Source organism: Ammodytes marinus (genome assembly GCF_949987685.1).
Source record: "Ammodytes marinus genome assembly, chromosome: 21".
Taxonomy (NCBI): domain Eukaryota; kingdom Metazoa; phylum Chordata; class Actinopteri; order Uranoscopiformes; family Ammodytidae; genus Ammodytes; species Ammodytes marinus.
The window spans coordinates 15,788,887-15,812,632 of NC_137225.1; the positions used below are offsets into that span (position 1 = coordinate 15,788,887).

The window sequence follows — 23,746 nt, forward strand, 5'->3', positions numbered from 1 at the left end:
AAATCAGACACCACGATGTACACATGAAAAGCTGCCTTCTTCCAAGCCAATATTTGATGTAGTTTAAGTCATTTACTGAGAAGGTGAAAGAAACAATCATGTTTTGGTACAATCAGGAAACACAAACAAAATCTGATGAAAATGAGCAGCATTATTATTTCAATAAAATCCTACTTAATCTGTCATTCAGCATGACTGGTTGAATGAAAATAAATAGTTTGGACTCGAAATAGACACAAAAAACCTTATAGTGGATTCAGGATGTGGATAAGATATAAAAGCTGTACTTAAAATCACGTGTTACACTTGTTTAAGCCTTCATGTGACCTATGTTAATCAGGGTCAGCAGTTCTCAGGGAAGCTGCTGGACTTTTTCTACAATTACTTTCAAGTGTGCCAACTGACAAAACGATTTAATAACCTCTGCATTCTGTTCCCACCTTTTGCGACTTTTCCTCAGACTTGGCTCTGCCTATGTAGTGAATAATCACACCTGAATTACATTTGAAATGGATTTAAATTAATATATTCATAATTGCCGTCACTTATTATATACAACTAACCAGAGCGACAATCTCTGACACCGACACAAACTTAACTGACAATTGGTATATTGTGAAAGGGCTCCATCTGGTGTCATATTGGAAAGATGCATGAATAACCTTGATGTTCCTTTTTTGCTCTAGCAATTTATTAGGATTTATTTTCTTAAGTTTAATGATTTTTTTTAAATAACATTTTTCTTTACATATATCCTGTTTCAAACATTAAAACTCTTCTTAACTGGATGTAACATATCATACACTATATATTTTTTAATGGGGAAATTACATAATTAACCAATAAGGATATAATCTTTACATTGTATTTGACTACGAGAGAAAAAGACGACTTAGACACACAAATCAAAGGCCAACGAATGGAATAAAAGACACCTTTTATTAATGAAATGTCAGTTTTGCCAGCGCACGAAAAAGAAATAAAGCCCTGTATTCACTAGTATATTTGGCAATTACAATGAATGACATTGTTACATTATTTCCCATTATTTCAAACTGTTGGTCCCGCAAAAGACACTCAATCAACCTTGTATGAACAAATGGCTTGACAATTTCCTCTTAAACACACTGCAGGTTGCCCTTCTGAGCCTGAATGACTCCCAAAGAGATATCTATATTCAGATTAGATTAAGACTTCATCAAATGTTGATCAAATTATTATTTTTTAAATACAGAAGTATACAGAAGGCTGCCACATGATTCAATTGTACAGTATTTCTCTACTGTATGTCCAAATGAATATCATTTTACTTTCATTTCAAGTTCAAATATCCTCCACATTATTTGGTTCTACATCTTTAGAACACTGGTGACAACACATTTGGTCAACCGCTTAGTAGTCTAGACAGAAGAAAAAAAATCCTTTGTATCAAAAAGTATCACATCATCACCAATATCCTTCAGAGAAAAAACTCTCTTTGTAAACTCCAAGCTATAAGTGACTTTTCCAAACTATTTGTACATTATAGTTAAGAACTCTAGGATTGTCAGATGAGATGCACCCTTTTTTGTTTTCTTTAGAAATTCCCTCCAACTTTATTTTGAACTTTTCTCTTTTAAAATAAGGGAAAAGTGTGACGAGAAGGACACAATGCCACAATTGTTTGACAAACACTTTTAACTAATAATTTACGTTTCTTGCTCAACGGACACCAGTGCAACTGTTCAGCTATTAAAAAAAGAGAATATCTAAAAAGCTTATAAAGTAAAAAAATAAATAAAAAATACTTATAATTAGCCTATTTATTTAGCAGCACTACTGTAATGTGCTCTATATTCAAACAGATTATAACCATATGATTTATATGCTTATGAGAACTACATAAAAGAGAGCGGTACTATAAATCCCAAGGAGAAGATAATTAAAAAACAATCAACCAAGTAAACATAAACCAAGAAATAAATATTATTTTAGCTGAACCCGATATGCATTTAAGAACAATTGCCATACGAAAGGCAAAATAAACCTTAATCTAATAGTGCAGTCAAACATTTTACAAATTAAATCACTATTTTTACCCATATCAGAGCTTTCATATTCTTACCCACAGTTTACATGTTCACAATCAGTAGAAAAGGATCAAACAGACATCTAAATTTGCTATGATCGTACAAAAATCTGAGTTTAAATTGGACTTCATGTGATACAATTCTAACTTTTTTTCACAAACTGCATTGAAAATAGATGAAATAATATGCCACCACATTTATGCCTTACTAGACTAACTGCCCCTCAGAATGTAGATTCCATTAAGTCATTAAATAACGGAGCCCTTACAGTATGAGCCTTTGAAATGATGAGCTGAGCACTTACCGGTGTATCTGTTTACCAGTCACCACAATTAAAAAAAACACAGTAAGGCATGAAACAAACCCACATCTGGATTAGGTTTTGGTAAAACAAGCTGCATTTCCGGCTTTACTTTACTAGACTGTATCACTGACACAAATACCGAATGGACACAACTAATTGTCTGCCAGTCAGCCAATTTTGAAATGTACAATTGAATCTAATGTTGTAATAATGTTACGATCACAAAATTTCTGTCATAAAACGAAAACATGACAGACGGCCTGTTGCAGCACATATCATACTGAGCTTACTGTGGGCAGAAATGTGTCTTAATTACAAAAATCACAACCAACTTCAACAGTTAGGGTCGTGATAAATTGTTTTTAAATGAAAAAAACGTTGGTCAGCCACTCTGACTGAAAAAGAAAATTCCTTCATTGTCTTAAAAAACAGGACAGGATGGCACTGACTGAGATCAATATATCAACATTTTGCTTCAAAAACAGACATCTCCCTTAGGGTTTTTTCTGTTAAGTCACTGAATACTCTTTGCAGTCTTGAGAACATCATACACAAAGTGCAAGTACATACTGTATACAAGAGTAGTATTAACTTGTATTTATAATTTGACACATATGTCTTTGTTTTCTGTTAAAAACCCACACATGTCATCTCATAACTCACGTGTATCAAGTCACTTGCTTCCATCTTGTTTGCACCTGCACTTGATAAGCGTAGACTCACACCCCACAGTCATTGGCTCTCTCTTGGAGTTTGCGGGTGAGGATGAGGCCCGTGGCGAGGGAGGCGACTGACACGTGGAAGAGCAGCTGCCATGCGTTCCGCAGGCCGATAAGGTACAGGTTGCATAGGACGATCACACTCAACAGAGTGAAAGACTTGAGTTTCTTATGAGATGAGTGGAACAGGTAGAGGTGGCACTGGGAACGCAGGGAGAAGGGTGTCAGGAAGAGTTGGACACAGATGAATATAGATGAGTTATTACAATGAACCGTTGGAAGGTGTGTGAGCTAAATTTACCTGAGACACGCAGCAGACAAACGCCAGAAGAAATGCCACGACATTCCATATTCCTTCATAGTCATCCTGCATAAAGGGAAATACATCAAGTCATACAAACTGGTCATTTGTTGTTGGGGGGGGGAGGGTGGGGGATCCACGATTTAAAATGTCACACATTTATCTTAGAATACAGATAATTCATTTTCATTTCATTTCATTTATTTATTATGGCTCACGGCCATAGCACATGGCATGGAGCACACAATTCAACTGAAATCAAGAGTGACAGTGTTGTGCCAACCTCAGCGTTTCCATGTATCAGCTGTTACAGCAAAATGCTAATGCTTAGCACTCAGATCAGCCAGCTCAACACAACTACTGTATAATTAATGTTAACTTATACAGGACTATTTCAAAATAAAATACCCCCAAACTAAATGGCTTTTTTCGATGGGTGAGAAAGCCACACTATAGCACTCTTTCTCTCAAACAATGTGTGAATGTTACATTTTACGTTGATGATGTTTAAACTTGCTGGGAGTATTTAGTTGTAGGATTCTTGCTCTGGCACACACCTGAAATGTGTACTCTGCGAGATGAACACCCCGGATCATGTTCAAAGATGCACACATGATATTTAGGACGAGGGAGAGGATGCCCGGCGCTGTCACTGGCTCCAGTCTAACGTTCGGACCTATTAAACAAAAGAAAGGTTTCCCCATAAAAACATTGCTGGAAAGGAAAAACACAGAGAAAACATTTTTGCATTAAAGACATCAAACAATAGCAGAAGCACTGTAGTATTGTATGCTATATCACCCGCCATTACTTAAAGTTTGCTATGACATGGCCACCCTACAGTGGCCCTGTGCCTTGGAAATCCCAGGCAAAATGTTGTTGATACATTGTATAAGACACATGATCAACAGTCTTACCAGATCCAGGTCCTTGCTCCATGTGGCCATTTGCAATGCCGTTGGTGAGATCCACTTCTTCCAGGTTAATGACTTGTGGCGGACGAATCTTCAAATCATCCTGGACCTCTGCCAAAGTCACCTCCAGGGCCGGACCACCGCTTTGGTTGTATTGCTGCTTCAGCTTCTGAATGGTGCTGTCTACAAGGGTAACATTACAATACATTGATTTACTTAGATTTAGATTTATGCATTTGGAGCTTTGTTTGTCATTCAACACTGTCATTATTTCCATTGCAAAGCTAAATCCTTTGCAGCAAAAAGAAAACATCTACATTACATGAGTAGTACTTCCCACTCACCAAATTCCAAAAATGGATATGGCCTGGCTGCCAAGGCAACCACAGTGCTATTGAAGCATGCTGTGAACTCCCAGCGCAGATCTTCCAGGAAGCAGAAGGCCTTAGCAACGGGGAGGCTGCAGTGGCACACGGTCATGTAGGATACACCCTCTGACGAGGCGAAGCTGAACAGGTGAGAGGAGAAGAGGTGTTTAGTAAACAAGCAGCCTGACACAGTGGGGCACAGGTGCCCCTGTGACCAAATGGACCATAGTCAGTCCATATTTGGCAGGTATCGTATCTTTTTTATTGCAGCCACAGAGAGCACCACTGAGACAGCCTGCTGCTGCTGCTGCTTTGTCCCTTACTATATGTTGAGCTCCTGGCCCTTGACGGTCCCTCTGTCTGGGAAACGAGCCAGTGCCTTGCTGACGGTCCTGAGCTGCTGCTTCCTCTCCTGGAGCTCTCTGTTGTGTTGGAAGTCTGTGGAGGCCGACAGGGGGAGTCCATCCCTGACTCGAACCACGAAGGCAAACAAGATCAGAGACATGATCCACTGGCTCCATCAAGAACACTCAGTCTGGATCAGGGTCAAGAGAAAGATTGGATCATCAGTATTGACTATGTTAGGGCTGTGACAACAACATAAGCATAATCTGAAAATTATTTTCTTGAAAAATGATTATACAATGTTAGGGAAGAGTAAAAAATGCTCATCAAATGTCCCTAAGGTCCAAACTTCTTCTTCAAATGTCTTCTTTTGTCCTATAGACAGTGAATAAGCCAAATACTTTCAGCTTACTATCATATTAAACAAAGAGAAGCAACAAATATTTTCAATTGAGTGATTTACTGTTTGTTGCTTGAGAATGACTTAAATTATAAATAATCTAAATAGTTGCAGATTAAAATAATGTATGACTTTATATAATTTCAGCTCTGTATATATTAAAATACCCTCAGTTGTACGTATGGACACTTAGCTAAATATATTAAAGTCTAATACAGCATATTACAGCCTTTCTGACGAATGTAATTAAAACTGAAACTAGTTAATCCAGATTTTCATCATTATGGTCATTGAAAGGCCTAATTGTGTAATTGGTTTGTTTAATTGTATTGACAGACGTTTCTTATGTTGAACTGTTATTTTTATCAGTAAGGAAGAATAAACATTACACACCTATTGCTAATGCACCACAAACTAAAGCCTAATAGGACCATAAAGTTGTATTACTACTCTCATATTTTACAATACTTTTGACGAAAACTGAACACAGGGTTTCGGCAGGTTAAACCTAAAACTGCTTATTAATAACTTTAAAAAAATATTATGGTTATTTAATAAAATGTGTAAGCATAATTTCAAATACAAATTTCCAAAATGAACAACAAAGTCAATTAATTTAGCATTTGTTGATTTGTTTTATGGCATGTTCAATACACATTTTCCCTAAAAGACATAAGTGAAGCTTTAGAATGGCAATACGAACTTAAAGCAAGTGAGCAACTTTATAAAAGTAACGTTAACTTCATAATCCAAACAATTTGGTATAATATATAATAGGACCGGTAAAATCAAGAAATTTTTAGGTATAAAATACAGATTATAGGTTTTTAAACAACTGTCTCCGTGTCTTCAATTGTAAGATTGATTTCAGACATTATAATAACCAACCAAAACATTGCCTTATAATAATTTACACAATGCTTTTTAAGATTTGTTATAGATCCGTAGGAACCCTGGAACACAACAACCTTTGTTTGCTGGACTGTTTTTATTTTTTATATTATTATTATTTATTATATTTATATTATATTTATTATTATTATATTTTACCGCATTAGTTTTAGCAGGTGCACAAAAAGTGTGAACAGAACTGCGTACATTTACAAATTGTACCGTCTAGTTAGATTCTTACTCAGTTAAGTGACACTTATAAAACAGTTATATAATTATATACGAGCAGTAATCTCTTTTATATACAATCTATCGCAGTAACACCTTACCTCATTATCATGGGTTTCATGCTGCACCTTGTTACTTAGCTACTTGCATGTTAGCTGACTAAAGCATCATACCAAATAAACACACCACCAGCAGGTAGGCAGATCCGGCTCCAGATGAGCCTTACCACTGAAATACTTTCTATTAACAGCGATTAGTTTAAAGAACCCTGAATAACTTTTATATAACATAAACGCAATAAGTTACATTCAATTTAGCCAACGAGCTAACTTGTGAGCTCCTTCCTGATACAACAAAACCACAACAAATCTTCTACGGAAACGCGAGAGGGACAAACATTTGCAGGAGGAGTTATCGTTCAGCGCCCTTCAGTGACTAGCTAACTGCCCGGGCTAGCTGCTGCACAGAGGCGAGTCATGTCTTTTTCCACCAAGTTTGTATAATATATTATTTAAATGTAATTGTTATGGGAAATGTGAATTGCAATTACGGCTGAAAGAAATAAAACGCTAGCGAGCTAACTGTAGCTAGCTGCTACCTTTTAGCAGAAGCAGTCTGTACGCGCTATGTTTGATTTACTGTAGCTGCTGATCGCTATGTTTCCCTTCGATGTTATTGCTCTAAACATGGCGTTAACATGTCTTTTATCGATTTCAGATTAAACACAGAAAACCACGAGTAAAATGTGTGCCGTATATAGCAGTAAACTAACGCTACACAAGCCGTGCATGTGGATTTTCGTGATTTCGTTAGTTAATAGTCGACACTGTTGTGATCAGGCTTCCTTGTTTAGATTGACGATGTGTTTGACCCATTGCATTAATATTTTCATTGCGTTCATCAGCGTGTTAGCTGGTCTGAGAAGATGTATCCACATAACCTCTATCTAAAGCTTTGTTCGCTTCAGACCTCTCCTGAAGTTATATTTAGCAGGTGACGTTTTATAGTGTGACATTGTTATTCCCAGCACTTCAAACACAGACGAGTGTTTTTGTAACTTGAGCCTGGCTATGACAACAATGCACTTTTGTGTTTGTGTTGAGCAGTGGAAGGAATGTGTCCTTCCTTATAACATTAATACATAAGGACTTAATTAGTTTTACAATCTTTCTAAAGTCTTAAAAAAGCAAATACGTGTAGGATACAAAATAATAATTGGCAGCATCTAATTTTTTATTAATGTACAAGTGGACACTGAATGGAAAAAGTTTTGCTGAAAAAGCTGAGGCGGTTTTTTAAACCATGGTGCCATGATTTCCTTATCTTTTGGAAAGGGTAAACATTGAGGAGAACGGTACTGTCATTGATGTTTGCTTATGCTTATGTTGATGTAGTGGACTCTTGTTCACACCATCAAATGCAAACAATGTCTAAACCAGAAGGCCACACAGACACACCTTGAACTTAAAATTCCTATCCATACTCTCCCACTATGCTGTGGAGTGTCAATGGGCAAGGGAAGTTTATTTATATAGCAGAATTCAGACTCATGGCAATTCAAAGTGCTTTGCAGGGGCATACCAATATATATTTTTCAAAGACATAAGAAGAAAAAAATTCCTAGCAAAAAAAGAGAAAAAACAGGCAGACAAATTCTTAGGAAAATTGAAAAGACAAATTTCCATTTAAAAGACAATTAAAACAAGCAAATAAAAGGTTACAGGCACAGTTTGTGACACTTCAGTGTCTGTTGGTACCATAGATAGTAAATAATAGGTTGGTACACTGTCTGTCACACAGCTATATCTTAGGGGACAGTTGGAGTGGAGTTAAAAGTGACCAGCGATGAAGCTGTGTGCTCTGCTTGGATTTGCATGGCCAGCACATATCCCCCATAGACTTCTCTCACGCTCCCTTCCCCTCTTCCTGCCTCCTCCTCCTTCTGCTTCTAGCCTTCCTCGCTGTCTTTTTAGTCGCTCTACATTGTTTTTCAACACACTCCCCCCTTCATATGCTGTATTTTCTTGGTGTACACTGACAGCTAAGCAGGGAACTCTGAATGTGGTTCTTCTTTCTCCTTCTGTAATAGGAGGAAGCCCTAATCATTTTTGCCTGCTTCGATTTTTATTTGTACTGTTTTTTTGCAATTCAGGTCAACTGAACTTTGATCACGATGGGAGTGAAAGACCGCCCTCAGTGTTACTTTGATGTGGAGCTCAACCGGGAGCCAGGTAAGGGAATTTAAAATCTGTTTAAAGATGTGAGAAATTATTTTGACATGTAAAACAGCCCTAGATTTCTTTCATATCAGTTGCTAACATCATTAATAAATAGTTTAAACTGCATGTCTTTAGTTTGTTATTTTAGCTTTGGAGCTTCTGATTGATATTCATTTAGTTGTACAAAGTGAAAGTGGAGCAGCCAATGGTGCATTAGCTTGATGGTCTAGTGTTTTGTTAGTAGGAACAATACCTGTTACTGAATCGGTTGTATTGAGGTATAGTCCAAATAAGCTATTGGCATATAATTCTTGAGCAGGAACTATTTTTGATTCATGTTACTGGAAAGACGGTAGGACCAGTCACCAGTTAAGGCAATTACACAATTAACACAGGCTAAATGTATGTAAATTGCATGCATTTAGACAGAAATCCAGCTTCACCGCAGGATTTTTCTATCTGTAGGAAACCAATTAAAAATGTTCAGTGTAGTAACATTTGGCCTACTTCAAACTCTAAATTGTATCCATCCATGCCCTTTTAAATTCTTCCCCTTATTTTTAATTATTTTCTTTTCCAAGTTTACATTGACCATGCATGCCTCATATCATATGAAATTCAAGATAACTAAAAGGTGTATTAAGCTAATATTCATGTTTGTTTGCGTGTTTCATAGTTGGGCGTATTGTCTTTCAACTGTTTTCGGATGTGTGTCCAAAGACGAGCAAAAACTTTCTCTCTTTGTGCACTGGTGAGTAATGACAGCTTTTACTCATTATATTGTGCTTTTGCAACATTCACTAACAAATACATTAGGAAACCTGTTTGAGAAAATAACATGAAAGTGGTTGTGTTTGCATTTAAAGCAGAGACATTGCCCATTGTAACATACTACACAACAATAATTTGGTCTGTTCTTATCGCATTCTACATATTCATTTCTATTATGTTATCACGCTCCATTCTCCTCTTTGGACATTTGATATGTTGAGAAAAGGAGCAATCGTGGCTGTAGTGACAGATGGAGTCACTGAGTGGACAGAGGGGTCCTGGTCCGTCTCCCTAGAAATCTCATCCCACTGAGCAGAACACAGTGTTCTTTACTAGCGGTGTTGGTCTGTCTAGAGATAGCCATACATCTGAAAACAGGCTGCATATTGATCCTCCCTCTCTCATTTTTCACCCCACCTGGCTGACAGAAATGCGATACTGGCAAGGCACAGACATGGGAGACGGCTGGTTAGTAGTGGACACACAGACACAGCAGCATGGCACAGTTACATACACTGTTCAGACTGTGTCCCTGTGTTAGGAGAGCACCAGCTCACACTATTGGAAAACGTAACCCCTTAGAACAATGCTGAAGCCGGTGACGCAAAATGCTAGAAGATTAGCAATTTAAGCCGGCCGTTTGAACAGCCAGCCCTCTGTCTTTTCAAAGCTACCATCAACACATCTAATGAAATCTCTGTAGGGGGGGAAGGAGGGTGGTCAAGATATCTTCGGACCAATATTCCCCAGCATCACCCCATTGGAAGATTTCTTAATGAATTCTGCAGGATTTTTTTTAATTAACAACAGGATGCCTGAACAAAGGCATCTAGTTTCTTGAAACCCCCTGCCCCTCTCCCATTCCCCAACTGTGTATAAAATGAAACCCCATGTGGCTATGTTAAATCCTGAACACATCAAACAACCTGGCATACGCCAAAGCCAGTTGCACAGTAGCAGGTCCGTAGACTGTTGCTTCTAACATAACAATGTGTATACCCATTGCAGGTGAAAAGGGAATTGGCAAAATCACAGGGAAAAAGCTGTGCTACAAGGGCTCTACCTTTCACAGAGTTGTAAAGAACTTTATGGTCCAGGGAGGCGACTTCACCGAAGGTAACAATGTCTTAATTATATCCTTATTTACTATGAAAGTGTGTTGTTTGTATTAATCACGATGGTATTTCCACACTTTTCAAATAGTTGCCTCCATGTTTTACATAAACACAGCTGCTGAGAAAAATATGCTAAGTATGCTGCATCTGATGTGGGTTGTTTGATTAAGAATCCAATGCTCTCTGAGGTATTTTAATAATGGTGATGTTTTCCATGGTTTCACATCTTATCAATCACAACAAAAGCTGATTTGGCAGAAAAAGGTATAAAAAACACTATTAATCTCTTTAATATCCGTTTTGGCTTTGTTGTGGGTGTTAATGAGAGGAATCCAGGAGCCCAAACTGTTTCCTGTATGTGTCAGCCATTTAAAAAAAACTGGCAAAACTGTCCTATAAACTGGCATTAATCACTCCTCCAAAATGCTGATGGAACAGCACTTTGTGCTGTAATGTGCTGCAAATGTGTGCCCACGCTGAGTGTGATTCAATATAAAGTAGTTGGGCTTTCCTGGCTTAATCACTTTATTACCTTAATCTCTGCAGGAAATGGAAGAGGAGGCGAGTCCATATACGGCGGCTACTTTGAAGGTAATGGGAACATTAAATGATTTAATAAGCAGTCTGCATTGTTGAGCACTCTTAGATGTATATCTGAATAAATACTCATGAGCCTTCTGAACCAGCTACTTTTGCACTGGCATAACATTGCATGCGCCTATTGTGGTAATACTCGGTTTCTTGTGAATTTTTCTCTGTATGACCGTTGACCTTCACTTTTCCATTGTGTAGCACTGTGTTCCATTTAGTAGCAGTAGTGGGCTTTATCAAATCAGCATGGAGAGAAGGCATTCTCTTTATTGAAAGCTACAATCTTCTTGCCTAAAATTTTCAACATATTCTTTTATTTATAGAGTGGTCTTTTGCAAAATGAGAAGGTAAGAGATGTACACAGCTCAGTAACACCATGTCAACACTGTCCCCTCCACCCTCCTCTGTCAGTAAAAAGAGAAACACTGCAAATGTTTGCAGTCGTGCAGATGCAAATGTTGTACTTCAGGGATGTTACAGGATCTGTTAGGTCCCCAAGGTTCTGGCTCCTCAAGTTACTTTTAATGTTACATACGTGGTATTTATAGCCACAAGTCTTCCATGACATGTCACAGGCAGGCAGCAGGTTTCATGTTTTATGTTGATAGAATATAGATTTATGCATTGGGAAGCATTTTAATTTGGGTATTTTCCTAAATATAAATACCTTGTATGTAAATAGCTTCCGTGTGACATTTAATCTTTAGTTATTTATTTGCAAATATACTCCAATATGGTTTTTCCCTTATATTCAACAACATTATTCCAGTAGATTTCCTATTTAATTTAATTTAATTACTTATTCTCAATCAAAGCATTAAATATGTTTAGTTTGCATAACTGCAGCAATTAATGGTGGAGTCAGCGATTCTTGTTTTCAAAATCACTTTTTGTCAAAATCAGTGAATATCTCCTCATGATCTGTTACCTGTTAATACATAGCCTATGCTCTGTAAACGGGCATGTTGCTAGCTTCGGTGGGCCTCCTACGATGGATAATTGATTTCAAGCAAGTTTAAAGTCTTAGCATTGTGCCTCCCATGGCATGTTAAAATGAACGTGAACCAATATGGTATTCTTTGGAAAATGGTTAGAATGAATTGAACGTGTAGTTACTAGCTCAAACCAATTGAGTGCTATAGAAACACAAAAATCTTTACACAAAGGTGCCTCTATGGAAGGACTGGTTGGTGAGGCAATGATAAGGTTTGATGGTTTTAACAGAGTTCAACTTTTTGTCCCGCTTTTCCCTGAATATTTCTGTTATCTTTTAAGAGACATTTCTCTGAGATTCCGTTCCCTCTTTCTCTACTCCCGACAGACGAGAACTTCACTCTCAAACACGACAGAGCCTTCCTGTTGTCCATGGCCAATCGTGGGAAGGACACCAACGGCTCACAGTTTTTCATGTGAGTAACATTAAGTAAACCAAATCACTCTATATTTAAACAACTGTTACCATTCTGTCCTTTTTTTCTGTTATGAAACTGTGGAGTTTGTCATTGAGTGTGAACGCACAACAAGCCCGCTCTCTGTGTGTTAGTTAGTGCAGAAGATTCGTTCCTTTTTTTACCTACAAATGTGTTACATTTTTTCTCTTGCCGTTTTTTGTGTAAAATTTACAGAAACTCTAGCATCCTGCTCTTCCAAGGTAATGTGTCTCCAAGGCTGTGTTTCTTTCTCTTTCTCTCTCTCTCTCTCTCTCTGTCTCCTGGCTGTATTTATCACTCAGTAGTCTGTATTTACAAGTATTCAGCAGAGTACAGTGTTTATTTTGGATTAGTTTGGTCAATATTCACAAATGGCTCGAGGTGACAACGTTATTCGGCTTTGTAGACTTCCTTTAACACTAAAAGCCGTCACCATAAGTTAGAAATGTCCAATGTGAATAAAATACTCATAAAACACAGAGGAGTAAATAATACAGACTGTCCTCCTTTGTATGATGATTGCTTGTTCGTGGCTGATTTTAATTCAACAGCCAAATTACAAGTGTTTTCTCAAATGATTTTTCAATCGATTATCATTAGGCAAATGGATCTGAAATTCCTATTTGAGATATTTCCCGTGGTACTGTAGCACCTGCACTATGTTGAAGTCATGTGTTTTGTACTAATTTTTTTCCTCCTCTTCTCTTTTTTCTCATGACCCCACCACTGCCATTGTTGTTCTTTTCCCGACTTCTTTGCTGAATTTTTCCACAAACAGCACAACCAAGGTGGCCCCTCACCTTGATGGGTAAGATCACATGTCACTCTTGGCACTCACAGAAGGCTTTAAAACCTCAGTCTTCATTTCTGAATCGTCTCCTCAGTGTTTGAAATGTTCAACTGTCACATTCCGTGTTCATTCCAAAAAAAGAAACAAACAGTTTTTTGATAAGTACGTGACCTCCTAACTTAGCGAGATAACAGTGTGTTTCAGTCAGATACCTTCACTCGTCATAAGAAGCTTCTTGAGAAAAACTTGTTTTCAGGACCTTGAAATAATTTTATTGTCAAGTTGCTGTGTAATTGTAACTGGAATGTATCTTTTCTGCCTCTGTGCAGAGTCCACGTTGTCTTCGGTCTGGTCATCTCCGGCTTTGAAGTGATAAGGCAGATCGAGGGGCTGAAGGCTGATTCAGCCAGTCGACCCTACGCTGATGTGAGAGTGATGGACTGCGGACAACTTTTCACCAAGTCCGCTAATGACGGTAAGTCCAGTAACAGATCTACTTTTTATTGTCATCTGCTGAAAAGGCCAAATGCAGGCTTCCCTATCCTGTCGGTCCCAAACTCCTGTATTCCATTCAAGAAATAAAAACATGTTTTAAAAAAAGGAAAGCAATTTATGTTTAATTCTTTAAAAATGCTGGGCAGGAGTACAGTCCATGTCTTTGTAGATTTTGTAAATTTCCATACAGCCAGTGCAGGAAGAGTTTAAGTCTAGTTTGATTACAACGTTGTCATATTTTGGCCAACATTTTCCCTGATTTGCCCAGGTTGGTAACCTGATGTTCTGTTTAGTGATGATCAGAGAGTTTGGCATCTGACCACCTGACTCTGCCATACAATCAAACAAGCCCTTTGTTGTTGTAGTGTCACACGCAATGGGGCCCCTGGCCTTTGAACTTTCCTTCTTACTCTTCCTGAATAAAAATATATTTAAGCATATGTTTCTAACTTCAGTACTTGAAGGCAAGAGGAAAAGGACCTCCCATTCTGCTGAGTCCTCCCTCGATTCCCACGACTCGTCCTCTCAGCTCTCGACTTCATTTGAATATGAAGGTGAATCTGATGGAAAGCTTGCACATGGCAAGCACAAGAAACATGCCAAGAGTAAACGGTCCAAAAAGAGAAGGAGGGAATCAACAAAGGACAATAATAGTGATTTTCTGCCCTCAGAGCAAAGGTATTTGTTTGATTTTTATCTTTCTTCATGTTTTTATTTTTACATGCTTCCATAATTACTCACATGCACCCCTTTTTAAATGTAAAAAACAACACAGTTTGAATCCTGTATGATGATCAGTGTGTCCAGATGTAAATAGAAGTACTGGCATGATTCTCTGTCAAGAGCGATGAGTTTGTTTGCATAACAAAACCTTGTTTTGCATGGTGTCCTGTTGTTGAAGCGCTCACAGTCCGGTGAAAAGAGAGAATCTGGAGGGAGAGAATGAGCAGAGTGGGAAAAGAGAGAAGCCTGTCGTCCGACCGGAGGAAATCCCACCGGTGCCTGAGAACCGCTTCCTGCTCCGACGGGACATGCCATCACTGGAAGAGAAAACAGAGATGTCAGTGTCAAGGCTTCACTAATACTGTGTTTTAAGGAATATATTTTTAGCTTACATGATTAGAATGAATGATATTAGTGAATGTTTATGTTGAAATGTGATCTTTTCAGAGTGAAGAAAGAAGAAGCCACTCTTTCAATTGACCAGAAACCAGCCGTCTCCAAGTCTGGACGGAAGATCAAAGGCAGAGGAACAATGGTATGCTCATCTCAACCTAAGATCAGAGATTTGATGTTGACGTATTAATAGTTCTTGTAGGATTCTGCTGGTGATTCTACCTGATCCACTTTGAATAATTCCAAGGGTCATTTGAAAGAAGATAATGTCATTTTTATTTGAAAAACTAGAACACATTGGACTTTCCTTATATTTAAATTCTATGTTTGCATCATCAGAACTGTAATAATTCATTCATTTCATTTTCCTTTATTTAACCTCGAAAGATTATTTGAGGGGTTACCCTCTTTTACAATGATGTCGAGTTAGTACAGATACACAATATACAATGAAAATACACAACAAGTTTACAAAGAGACAACAACAATTAAAACATTCAGATCAATTGAATGAAAGAGACAATAGCCTAATTAAAACAGTTACTTTAGGTGGCTTTATTCCAATAAAAATATCCAATCTTTTGTCGCAGACGACAGACAAGATTTTTTATGTGAAATGTAAAAGAGAGTTTTTCATCTATCTAGATGCCAAGATATTTATATTCAGTGACTCTTTCAATATGAGATCCATTATTTGTATGAATAATAAGATCATTAAAATGTGTAGTTCTTGCTCTGGAGAAACACATATATTTAGTTTTTTCTGTATTAAGAACAAGCCTGAGGTCCACTAGACAGTCCTCCAGGGTGTTAAAAGAGCTCTGTAGGTTCTGAACAGATTGTTGCACCGAATCAGAAATGCAATACAGTACAGTGTCGTCAGCATACAAATGGGCATGACAGTTTTGTAGTGATGAAACAATGTTATTGATGTAAATTGTGAATAGGACTGGACCTAAAATTGATCCCTGCGGAACACCATTTGTAACTGTTAAAAACTCACTTTGGTAGCTTCCCAGTTTTACTGACTGCTGTCTATCAGAGAGATAGTCCCTAAACCAGCTACATGTAGAATAATCAAAACATGCCTAAATGCAATGAGTTGCTGACATGTGATTGGCTGATTAGTTATATGTGTTAACAAGAAAATGTACCGCTGTACCTAATAAAGTGGCCGGTGAGTGTACACTACCAGCCAAGGGAGTTTCAAGTTATACTGTTCATTGTTTCCTGTAAGGGGTCATTAGGATAAAAGGGTAGGACCCATTGCTGTAAAGGATTTACCCACATCAAAAGGGCATATTTTGGATTCCAGATACAAAACATGTATCGAAGATAAGAAATAACTACCTCCATAACTGCCCCAAGAGTTTGTTAACCAAGAAACCTAAGTACCGGTTATTGCATTCAGACTCAAATCTTATTTTATTTTATTTTTTTAAAGAATTTTCTCTGATCACATCTACACAATATTTGGTACTTATTCATCTCTGCCGCTTATATGCATTTTTATGAATATAACCCAAGTTGTCTTAGGCTACGAATATTTAAGAGCTGTATTGAAGTATTCCTATCAATATAATTTAAAGTATCAATATATTTTTGCCCTTTTGCAGAGATATCACACCCCCACAAAGTCTAAATCGCGCTCTGCATCAGTGGAAGAGCGCGGCAGCAGTGAAACACCGCCACACTGGAAGGAAGAGATGAAGAGAACCAAAGTTTATCACCCGCCAAGCGTCGAGAGGTGGAGCAAAGGAGAGAAGTACGACTTCTATTTTTACTTTGTGACTTAGATCAGATTCTTTTTCTGTCTTCATTCATCTTTAAAATTAACCACTTGAATGACCATCCCTCAAGCAGATGGGACGACAGAAGCGACTCCGCATGGTCGCGGTCTGCTGAACGTTCCTCAGACCGCAGCTCGGAGAAATCCAGCCCGCAACGCCTACAGACGAAGGAGAAGAAGAAAGCTAAACACAAGAAGAAGGCAAAAAAACGCAAACACAGCAAGAAGAAGAGCTCCAAGAATAAACCTAAAGAGCCAGAAGGTGAAAGGTCTGTGTCTTCAGAAAGGAAGTCCAGAAGGTCCCGTTCTCCATCCCGCTCCTCATCAAATAAGCAGAACTCATCGACTCGGAGGACAAGGCGTTCCTCGCGGTCCTACTCCAGATCCTACACATCCAGCCAGTCCAGGTCTGGAGGGAGGTCCAGGTCTTATTCAAGGTCCAGAAGTCGCTCTTTGTCCAGATCCAGATCCCAGTCCTATTCTCGATCGAGGTCAAGATCTCGATCCAGGTACAGATCTAGGTCTCTATCCAGATCCCCGAGAAAGAGGAAAGACCGCAAGCCCAAAGTGGACGCCGTCCATGTGTCCGAGAAGCTTCCAGAGAAGAAAGCCACGCCTCTCCCCAGACTCCCAGCTGCCCCGGCTCCTGAAAGTGCCCCTGTGATCCCCATGAGCGACAGTCCTCCACCATCGCGCTGGAAACCCGGTCAGAAGCCGTGGAAGCCCTCCTACATCAATACTCAGAACATTAAAGCCAAAGTGGCCTCCGGTAATGTTTCCTCCTCAGGACATGCAGCTGATAGCGTTATGGAAAAAGCTTCTTTCACACCAAAGTGTCTGCCAGGTGACCCCCATAGCGACAAAGCACACAAAGCTACCAGGCGCTCGCACAGTCGCTCCTCCAGAAGCAAGACATACAGTCGCTCGTACAGTCGCTCCAGGAGCAGAAGTGACAGTAGGTCCAGGTCGTCGTCTTACAGCAGATCCGACTCTGAAAACTCCCAGAAAAGCCTCAAGATGAATTCTCTAGACAAGGAATGGAAAGAGTATTACACCTCTCTGGTTAGAATAAAACATTTGGATGAGTACATCGCCCTCGCCGGTACTCAAGATGCTCCATCAGGCTCGGAGCACGGGGCAGGCAGTGAGCACAGCCCGGAGATCAGTGACTCTATGAGAAGTGGCTCCAAGGAGAAACTGAAAGAGAGAAGCGGCTCGCTGGATGGAGAGATGAAGCATTGCAACCCAATGCCGGTGGAGAGCTTCAACAGCCGATCTGAGTGGGATAGTGACAGCGATAGAGTGAGCCAAAGCACCAGCGCCGCCCTGTCCAAACTGCAGAAACAAGCCGCACAGTCCAGTGATCTACAAGACAAGAAGACGTTTGCTCTCACCGGATGGAATTCAGAAAGCGATTCTGAAAACATGCCAGCCCGGACTTTGGCCATTTCTGAAAAAGAAGAAGGGGAGGCAAGTTCAGAATCCGAATATGAGATGTCCAGAAAGGCGTCGGAGGCAGCAGTGCCCGCTGCTCAGACAGAGAGAAGCCCAGAGAAGGCTGCAGAGCCAGAGAAGCACAAGAGCAAGAAGAAGTCCAAACGAAAGCACAAGCGCAAGAAAAGAAGCGATAACCGTCACCATAAGGACAAAGGCAAGAGATCCAAGAGGAAACATCAGAAGCTCAAAGAGACTTTCCACTGGCAGCCGCCTTTAGAGTTCGGAGAGGAGGAAGAAGAGGATGAATCCAAACGAGAGAAACACAGTCCCGGTAGGGTCGTCAAAGAAAGGCCTGCTGCGAACCATGTGAACGACCAAAACATGACCTCTTTAAACAAGAATCCTGCCAGAGAGGACGGCAGGGGGCAACAGAGAGCAAAGGAATGTATCAACAGAAACCCAAAACACACTGAACCTCATCTTCAAGCAACAAACAGGAATGGTGCTGATTCACTCAGAGGCAAAGAGCAAGAGTCAATGGATGATATGGACATTTGTACCCCAGAGTATGACGCTGAAATTGTAGAACCTCCAGTTACACAGGATTCTTCTCATAACGCCCCTGAATTGAGCCTGAAAACTACCTCAAACTCTTCAATAATGACAAGTAAAGACGCTTTACCTCATAGCAAAGAACAGCCCTCTGTCACCTCCACGGCAACCGCTGTTGGATTGCAGGACCAGGCAACCACTGGCAAACATACCGGCACTGGGATAAATTTCAAATGGAGGCCTTTGAAAGGAACGTCGGCTCTGCAGAACGTGAACGTGCCACCCGTCGCTACCAGAAACGTCCAAATTCAAGAGAACGACAGCGCCAACGCGCAGGGAGTAAGAATGGAGATCAAAAGCAAGAGCCTGGTCCGGCCGGGATCCCTGTTCGACGAGGTCCGCAAGACCGCACGCCTCAACCAGAGGCCCAGGCACCAGGACAGCTCCAGCGAGGAGAGATCTCCCTCCGCGGGAAAGACCAAGAAGTCCAGGTCCGCGTCCAGAAAGTCTCCCTCCAATTCCACTCGCCGCTCACGCTCCAGAGGCTGGTCCCACTCATCCAGCACATCCAGGAGCAGATCCCGCAGCTCCAGCTCCTCCAGGTTAGACAACATAAAGAGCCAACTGGTTAAAGGTGCAGTCAGCGATTCTGGAGAATGCTTGTTGTCAAAATCAGTGAAAATCTTTTACAGTCCACTATATGTCTGTACTGTATGTGGGCTGAAAAAAATTCTGGTGTTAATACACAGCCTAGGCTCTGTAAACTGGCATGTTGCTAGCGACGGTGGGCCCCCTCTGTTGGACAGGTGGCAGATGGTGAGGAGTTATTCACTGATATATTGACAGAAAGTGATTTTTATAAACAAGCGTTCTCCTGAATCGCTGACTCATGTGATATACACTCACCGGCCACTTTATTAGGTACACCTGTTTAATTGCTGATAAAAACAAAAAGCTTATCTTCCAATCACATGGCCACAACTCAATGCATTTAGGCATGTAGACGTGGTCAAGACAACATGCTGAAGTTAGAACTGAGCATCAGAATGGGAAAGAGAGGGGATTTAAGCAAATTTGAATTTGGCATGGTTGATGCCAAATTCTGACCCTACCATCTGACTTTCGCAACTTTCTGGCACCATCAACATTGCCATGTTCAAAGTCACTTAAACCCCCTTTCTTCCCCATTCTGATGCCCGGTTTTAACTTCAATAAAGTCCAGGTCTACATGCCTAAATGCATTGAGTTGCTGTCATGTAAGTAAGTATATGTGTTAACAAGAAAATTAACCGCTGTACTTAATAAAGTGGCCATAGAGTGTATAACACACACACACACATATATATGATCGTTATGAAGTGACGAATGTGAAGCACCTGTTCCAGCTTGGGTAAAATGTGACTGCGTAATTGTTTTAGGAGCCGCAGCAGGAGTCGGAGGAGGAGACATGGAAGAGGACGCTCGCACTCTCGTAGCAGCACTTATCGAAGTGACAGGAGTCACAGGTACACTCAGAAACACTGATTTTCTAATGGATCCCGGCTGGGGATTTTTTTTTTTTTTTTTTACCAAAAGCAGTGGAAAGCATCAACTATGTTTTAACTGCATACACAAAGGTCCCACATCTTTGCACTGTACTTTTCCATTGTATAGTTATCGTAAGTCATTGTATTGGTATTGAAGTATCTATTCAATCCTTTTTGTCTCACTGTTTGTTTGTTTTTGGGGGGGTTTTCTCCTCACAGTCGGATGTACAGTAGAAGTCATTCCAGAAGTCGCTCATATGCTCGCCATCGGAGATCTAGGTTTGTTTGATTGATCATGTGACGGGTCAATGATTACCGTTGAGCCCAAATACCAACACAATTATAAAAAATACTATATTCAGTTTTAAACTGCACAATCCTCTTTCATCTTAATCAATATTAAATAAGAATTGCAACTGTATTAATTTCTGAAAGTTTGAAAGCATCTTTACACACCTGTCAGTTATGTGATATGAAGTTTGGTTTAACCATTCATACTGAGCAAGGTAAGGCAACCAGGAAAAAAAACATGAAAAACATAAAACATTAAAAAACTGAAACATGAAGGTGATTATTCAATTATTCCATCAACAGAAACTTAACAATTATGATAAATACATCTTCAAGCAAAATTTGAAAGATCTTCTTTGTCTCACATGATAGTAAAATGAATGGTATTCAGGTTTGTTGGATAAAATGAGCTTTTAAAAGGCTTCATCATGGGCTTTAGAAAAAGTGACGGGACCAAATAGTTTAATCAATGAGTACATTATCATTAGCTGCAGCACTAGAGGAGATCAATCCTATCTTTAGCCATCAATCACAGTATTTACAATAACAATAATATTTACATAAATAAGTAATAACCAATCAATCTTTTTTACTTTGTTTGCAGACAAAGCTATTATTGACAAATGTGTAATAAAATCAGTGAGTTCAGTCTTTATCCTCATGCCAGCACTTTGCTATTCCAATCTTTGTATGGTATGTCTCTACTTAGAAATCTGTGTTAATTCCAACTACTGTGGAGATATTCCTTACGCGGCTTTATGTTCACACAGGTCGGACTCCTACGACAGTTACTCCAGTCGCAGTCGGAGCGCGAGCAGGAGACGAGGGCGCAGACGCAGTCACAGCTACAGGAGCTCAGATCGCCGATCCAGGTAAGACACTGTGAACCAATAAACAGGGTGGCACGCCTCACTTCAACCTTTTAAACCTTCTCTCTGTTCTTTCCTGAGGGTGAATGTTAGACTGGTGCTTTAGCAACACTTCTTAATTTACCAATCTGGGAAAAAAAAGTCAAATATTGCATCACAATCTCTGTCCTTGGCAGGTCATACCGCTCCTCCAGTCGCAGTTCTTCCGGGCGCAGAAGTCACAGTCGCAGCAGTCGCGACAGTTAAGCCTCGAGAACTGAGAGGGAACAAAACCACAAGGTCTAGACACTGCACAGCATTTACTGTTAATCAGCATAGACGAGAAAGCTCCAAGAGGGTACAATTCATATCCAATCGTCATACTGTGCTGTATGTCCCCACTACATACGCTAGCATGATGCTGTTTGAAGGAAACAAATGTTATAGAAAGTAAATAACTAAACTTTACAAGCTAACGAATAGTCAGACACTTTAGCTTGGTGATATAATAAAATGTATCTGTGATGAATCAGATGAGAAGTAATCTGTATATTTTATATTAATGTATATTTGTGTGGTCCTTTTCTACCTTTGTTTTTTTAAACACTGAAATGTACAAATATACTGTATGTGTGCAATCCTCACAGTTCTGATGTGTGTGAGGAGTTAATGGCTTGGTGAGAGTTCAACATTTTTTTTTTATCTCTTATTTGTTCTTGTTCCAGTAGTTTTAATGACTACTAGTACTACATAATGAATGTTAAAACTGTACTCAAAGTATAGACTGCCTGATTTTGATTTTATTCACACAGTTATGAATGTTTGCAATTATTAAATTCCACCACACCTTCAACTTCAAATGGTCAGTTTCTCTTTCTGTCCTCAAATGGAGAATTTATACCTCTACAATGTCGCCATCTACCTTTTTAAATTCAGAACTGCAGTTTGTGTGTGTGTATGTGTACACCTCATGGTAATGTCTTTAGATTTAAGTATGTGTTTTATTTGCGTCAAACACTATAAATGCTTTGAGAAAATAGTGATTGCAATTATCTTAATAAAGAAAAGATGAATGGTCTCTATTAGATCAAAATAATCGGATTAATGCACATCATTTAATTTCACTTGACTTCCTGATCAGGGCACTTCACTGAAATAAGAAAAAACGGAGAGACGACTCCATTAAATTATTAATCACAGTCCGATCTAATTGAAAATGTGGATCCCTCTTTGCCAATATTTGCTTACGCTTTGTACATCCTGCGCTGTGCTGGTGTGTTAGCTCCGGTCCCTCTCTGGGAGCTTTTTATGAGCTGCATGGCAGAAAACCAAGAGTCATCCATGAGATACAGATCCTATTGAACTGATACAGTGCCTGCTCAATTTGAATCTGGAGGTGCAGGAGTTCAGGCAGTGAATAGGTCTACTGTTCAGGCCTGTTTTGTATGGACGGCTTTCTGCACTAAAAATCAAATGCCGATGTACAATACTCGACAATGACAACATGCAGGGGAAGAAAAAATGGTATCAAATATACAGTTTAAAAGCTAAATGTATTGTGCTGCACATGTGGACTGAATGCATTTTATACTGACAAAAAGGCTACATAAAGTTATTTAAAAAATAATAAGTTTTTTCAGGAAGGCCACAATAATGTTCCTCAAAATCAAAATAAAAGTTAAGCCTTAAGCAATGGTTCACATTTTCAATACATTTCTCTGATTATATTTTGGTGTGCCGTTTAATGCATTGGTGAAGGAAACTTTTTTTTAAAGTTAGATTCCTGCATTGAAAAGCTTTTATCAGAAAAATAGACTTGCAGAGAGATGCCCCCTGTGACTTTAAAATCAGTTATAATCCAAGCAATATTGTATTGTTGCAATATGTTAATGTGTGTAGTTATTGTTTAACTACTTTGCATTAGACTGCAAGTAATGATGATTTTCATTATGGATTATTTGCTGATAATTTTCTCCTTCATTCAATTTATTGTTTGGTTTGTAAAACAGTTGAGAATGTTGAGGAAATAAGAAAATATAATATTTAATAAGTTATTTGCATGTTTTGTTTCCAACAATCTTAATTTGTTAAGTAACAAGTATAGATGACAAAAGTAATTGTAAATGACTGATTAAGTTTGTATTTTCTTAAAGTATGTTAATGTTAACAGACTACACCATAGACTGTATGGTCTACACTGTGATGTCATGACTTGTGACTTGTATAAAAAAAAATAT

The 23,746-nt window shown here is 39.1% G+C and overlaps 3 protein-coding genes across 3 annotated transcripts in view; 1 reads left to right on the forward strand and 2 right to left on the reverse strand.

Moving 5' to 3' along the window:
- Positions 1 to 968: 968 nt before the first annotated feature.
- sec22c (SEC22 homolog C, vesicle trafficking protein) lies at positions 969 to 6,878 on the reverse strand. Its single transcript, XM_080049861.1, has 7 exons — positions 6,641 to 6,878; positions 4,999 to 5,210; positions 4,652 to 4,815; positions 4,311 to 4,490; positions 3,951 to 4,069; positions 3,394 to 3,459; positions 969 to 3,293 (listed from the first exon to the last, which is right to left on the reverse strand). The coding sequence occupies exons 2-7, from the start codon at positions 5,178 to 5,180 to the stop codon at positions 3,093 to 3,095; spliced, it is 912 nt and encodes a 303-aa protein (XP_079905987.1). The 5' UTR covers positions 5,181 to 5,210; positions 6,641 to 6,878; the 3' UTR covers positions 969 to 3,092.
- Positions 6,879 to 8,689: 1,811 nt separating this feature from the next.
- On the forward strand, positions 8,690 to 22,355 carry nktr (natural killer cell triggering receptor). The gene is made up of 16 exons (XM_080050397.1): positions 8,690 to 8,770; positions 9,435 to 9,509; positions 10,538 to 10,645; positions 11,191 to 11,235; positions 12,557 to 12,644; positions 13,444 to 13,473; positions 13,785 to 13,930; positions 14,406 to 14,628; positions 14,852 to 15,010; positions 15,121 to 15,208; positions 16,683 to 16,831; positions 16,930 to 19,446; positions 20,263 to 20,349; positions 20,590 to 20,649; positions 21,432 to 21,533; positions 21,707 to 22,355. The coding sequence occupies exons 1-16, from the start codon at positions 8,713 to 8,715 to the stop codon at positions 21,774 to 21,776; spliced, it is 4,005 nt and encodes a 1,334-aa protein (XP_079906523.1). The 5' UTR covers positions 8,690 to 8,712; the 3' UTR covers positions 21,777 to 22,355.
- LOC307267920 (glycine--tRNA ligase-like) overlaps positions 19,458 to 23,746 on the reverse strand; it is a 53,125-nt gene continuing 48,836 nt past the window's right edge. Inside the window, exon 18 of the transcript XR_013845425.1 lies at positions 19,458 to 19,468. The gene's annotated coding sequence lies outside the window, so the exon portion shown is untranslated. The remainder of the gene's footprint in view (positions 19,469 to 23,746) is intronic.

Excerpts from the sequence above, each read along its gene's own strand:
- nktr (XM_080050397.1), top strand. The coding sequence starts at position 8,713 with ATGGGAGTGAAAGACCGCCCTCAGTGTTACTTTGATGTGGAGCTCAAC. Across the intron at positions 11,236-12,556 it reads ATACGGCGGCTACTTTGAAG|ACGAGAACTTCACTCTCAAA; the intron begins GTAATGGGAACA and ends TACTCCCGACAG. Across the intron at positions 15,209-16,682 it reads TCAAAGGCAGAGGAACAATG|AGATATCACACCCCCACAAA; the intron begins GTATGCTCATCT and ends GCCCTTTTGCAG.
- sec22c (XM_080049861.1), bottom strand. The coding sequence starts at position 5,180 with ATGTCTCTGATCTTGTTTGCCTTCGTGGTTCGAGTCAGGGATGGACTC. Across the intron at positions 4,070-4,310 it reads GGAGCAAGGACCTGGATCTG|GTCCGAACGTTAGACTGGAG; the intron begins GTAAGACTGTTG and ends TTTGTTTAATAG. Across the intron at positions 3,294-3,393 it reads TTGTCTGCTGCGTGTCTCAG|TGCCACCTCTACCTGTTCCA; the intron begins GTAAATTTAGCT and ends CTGCGTTCCCAG.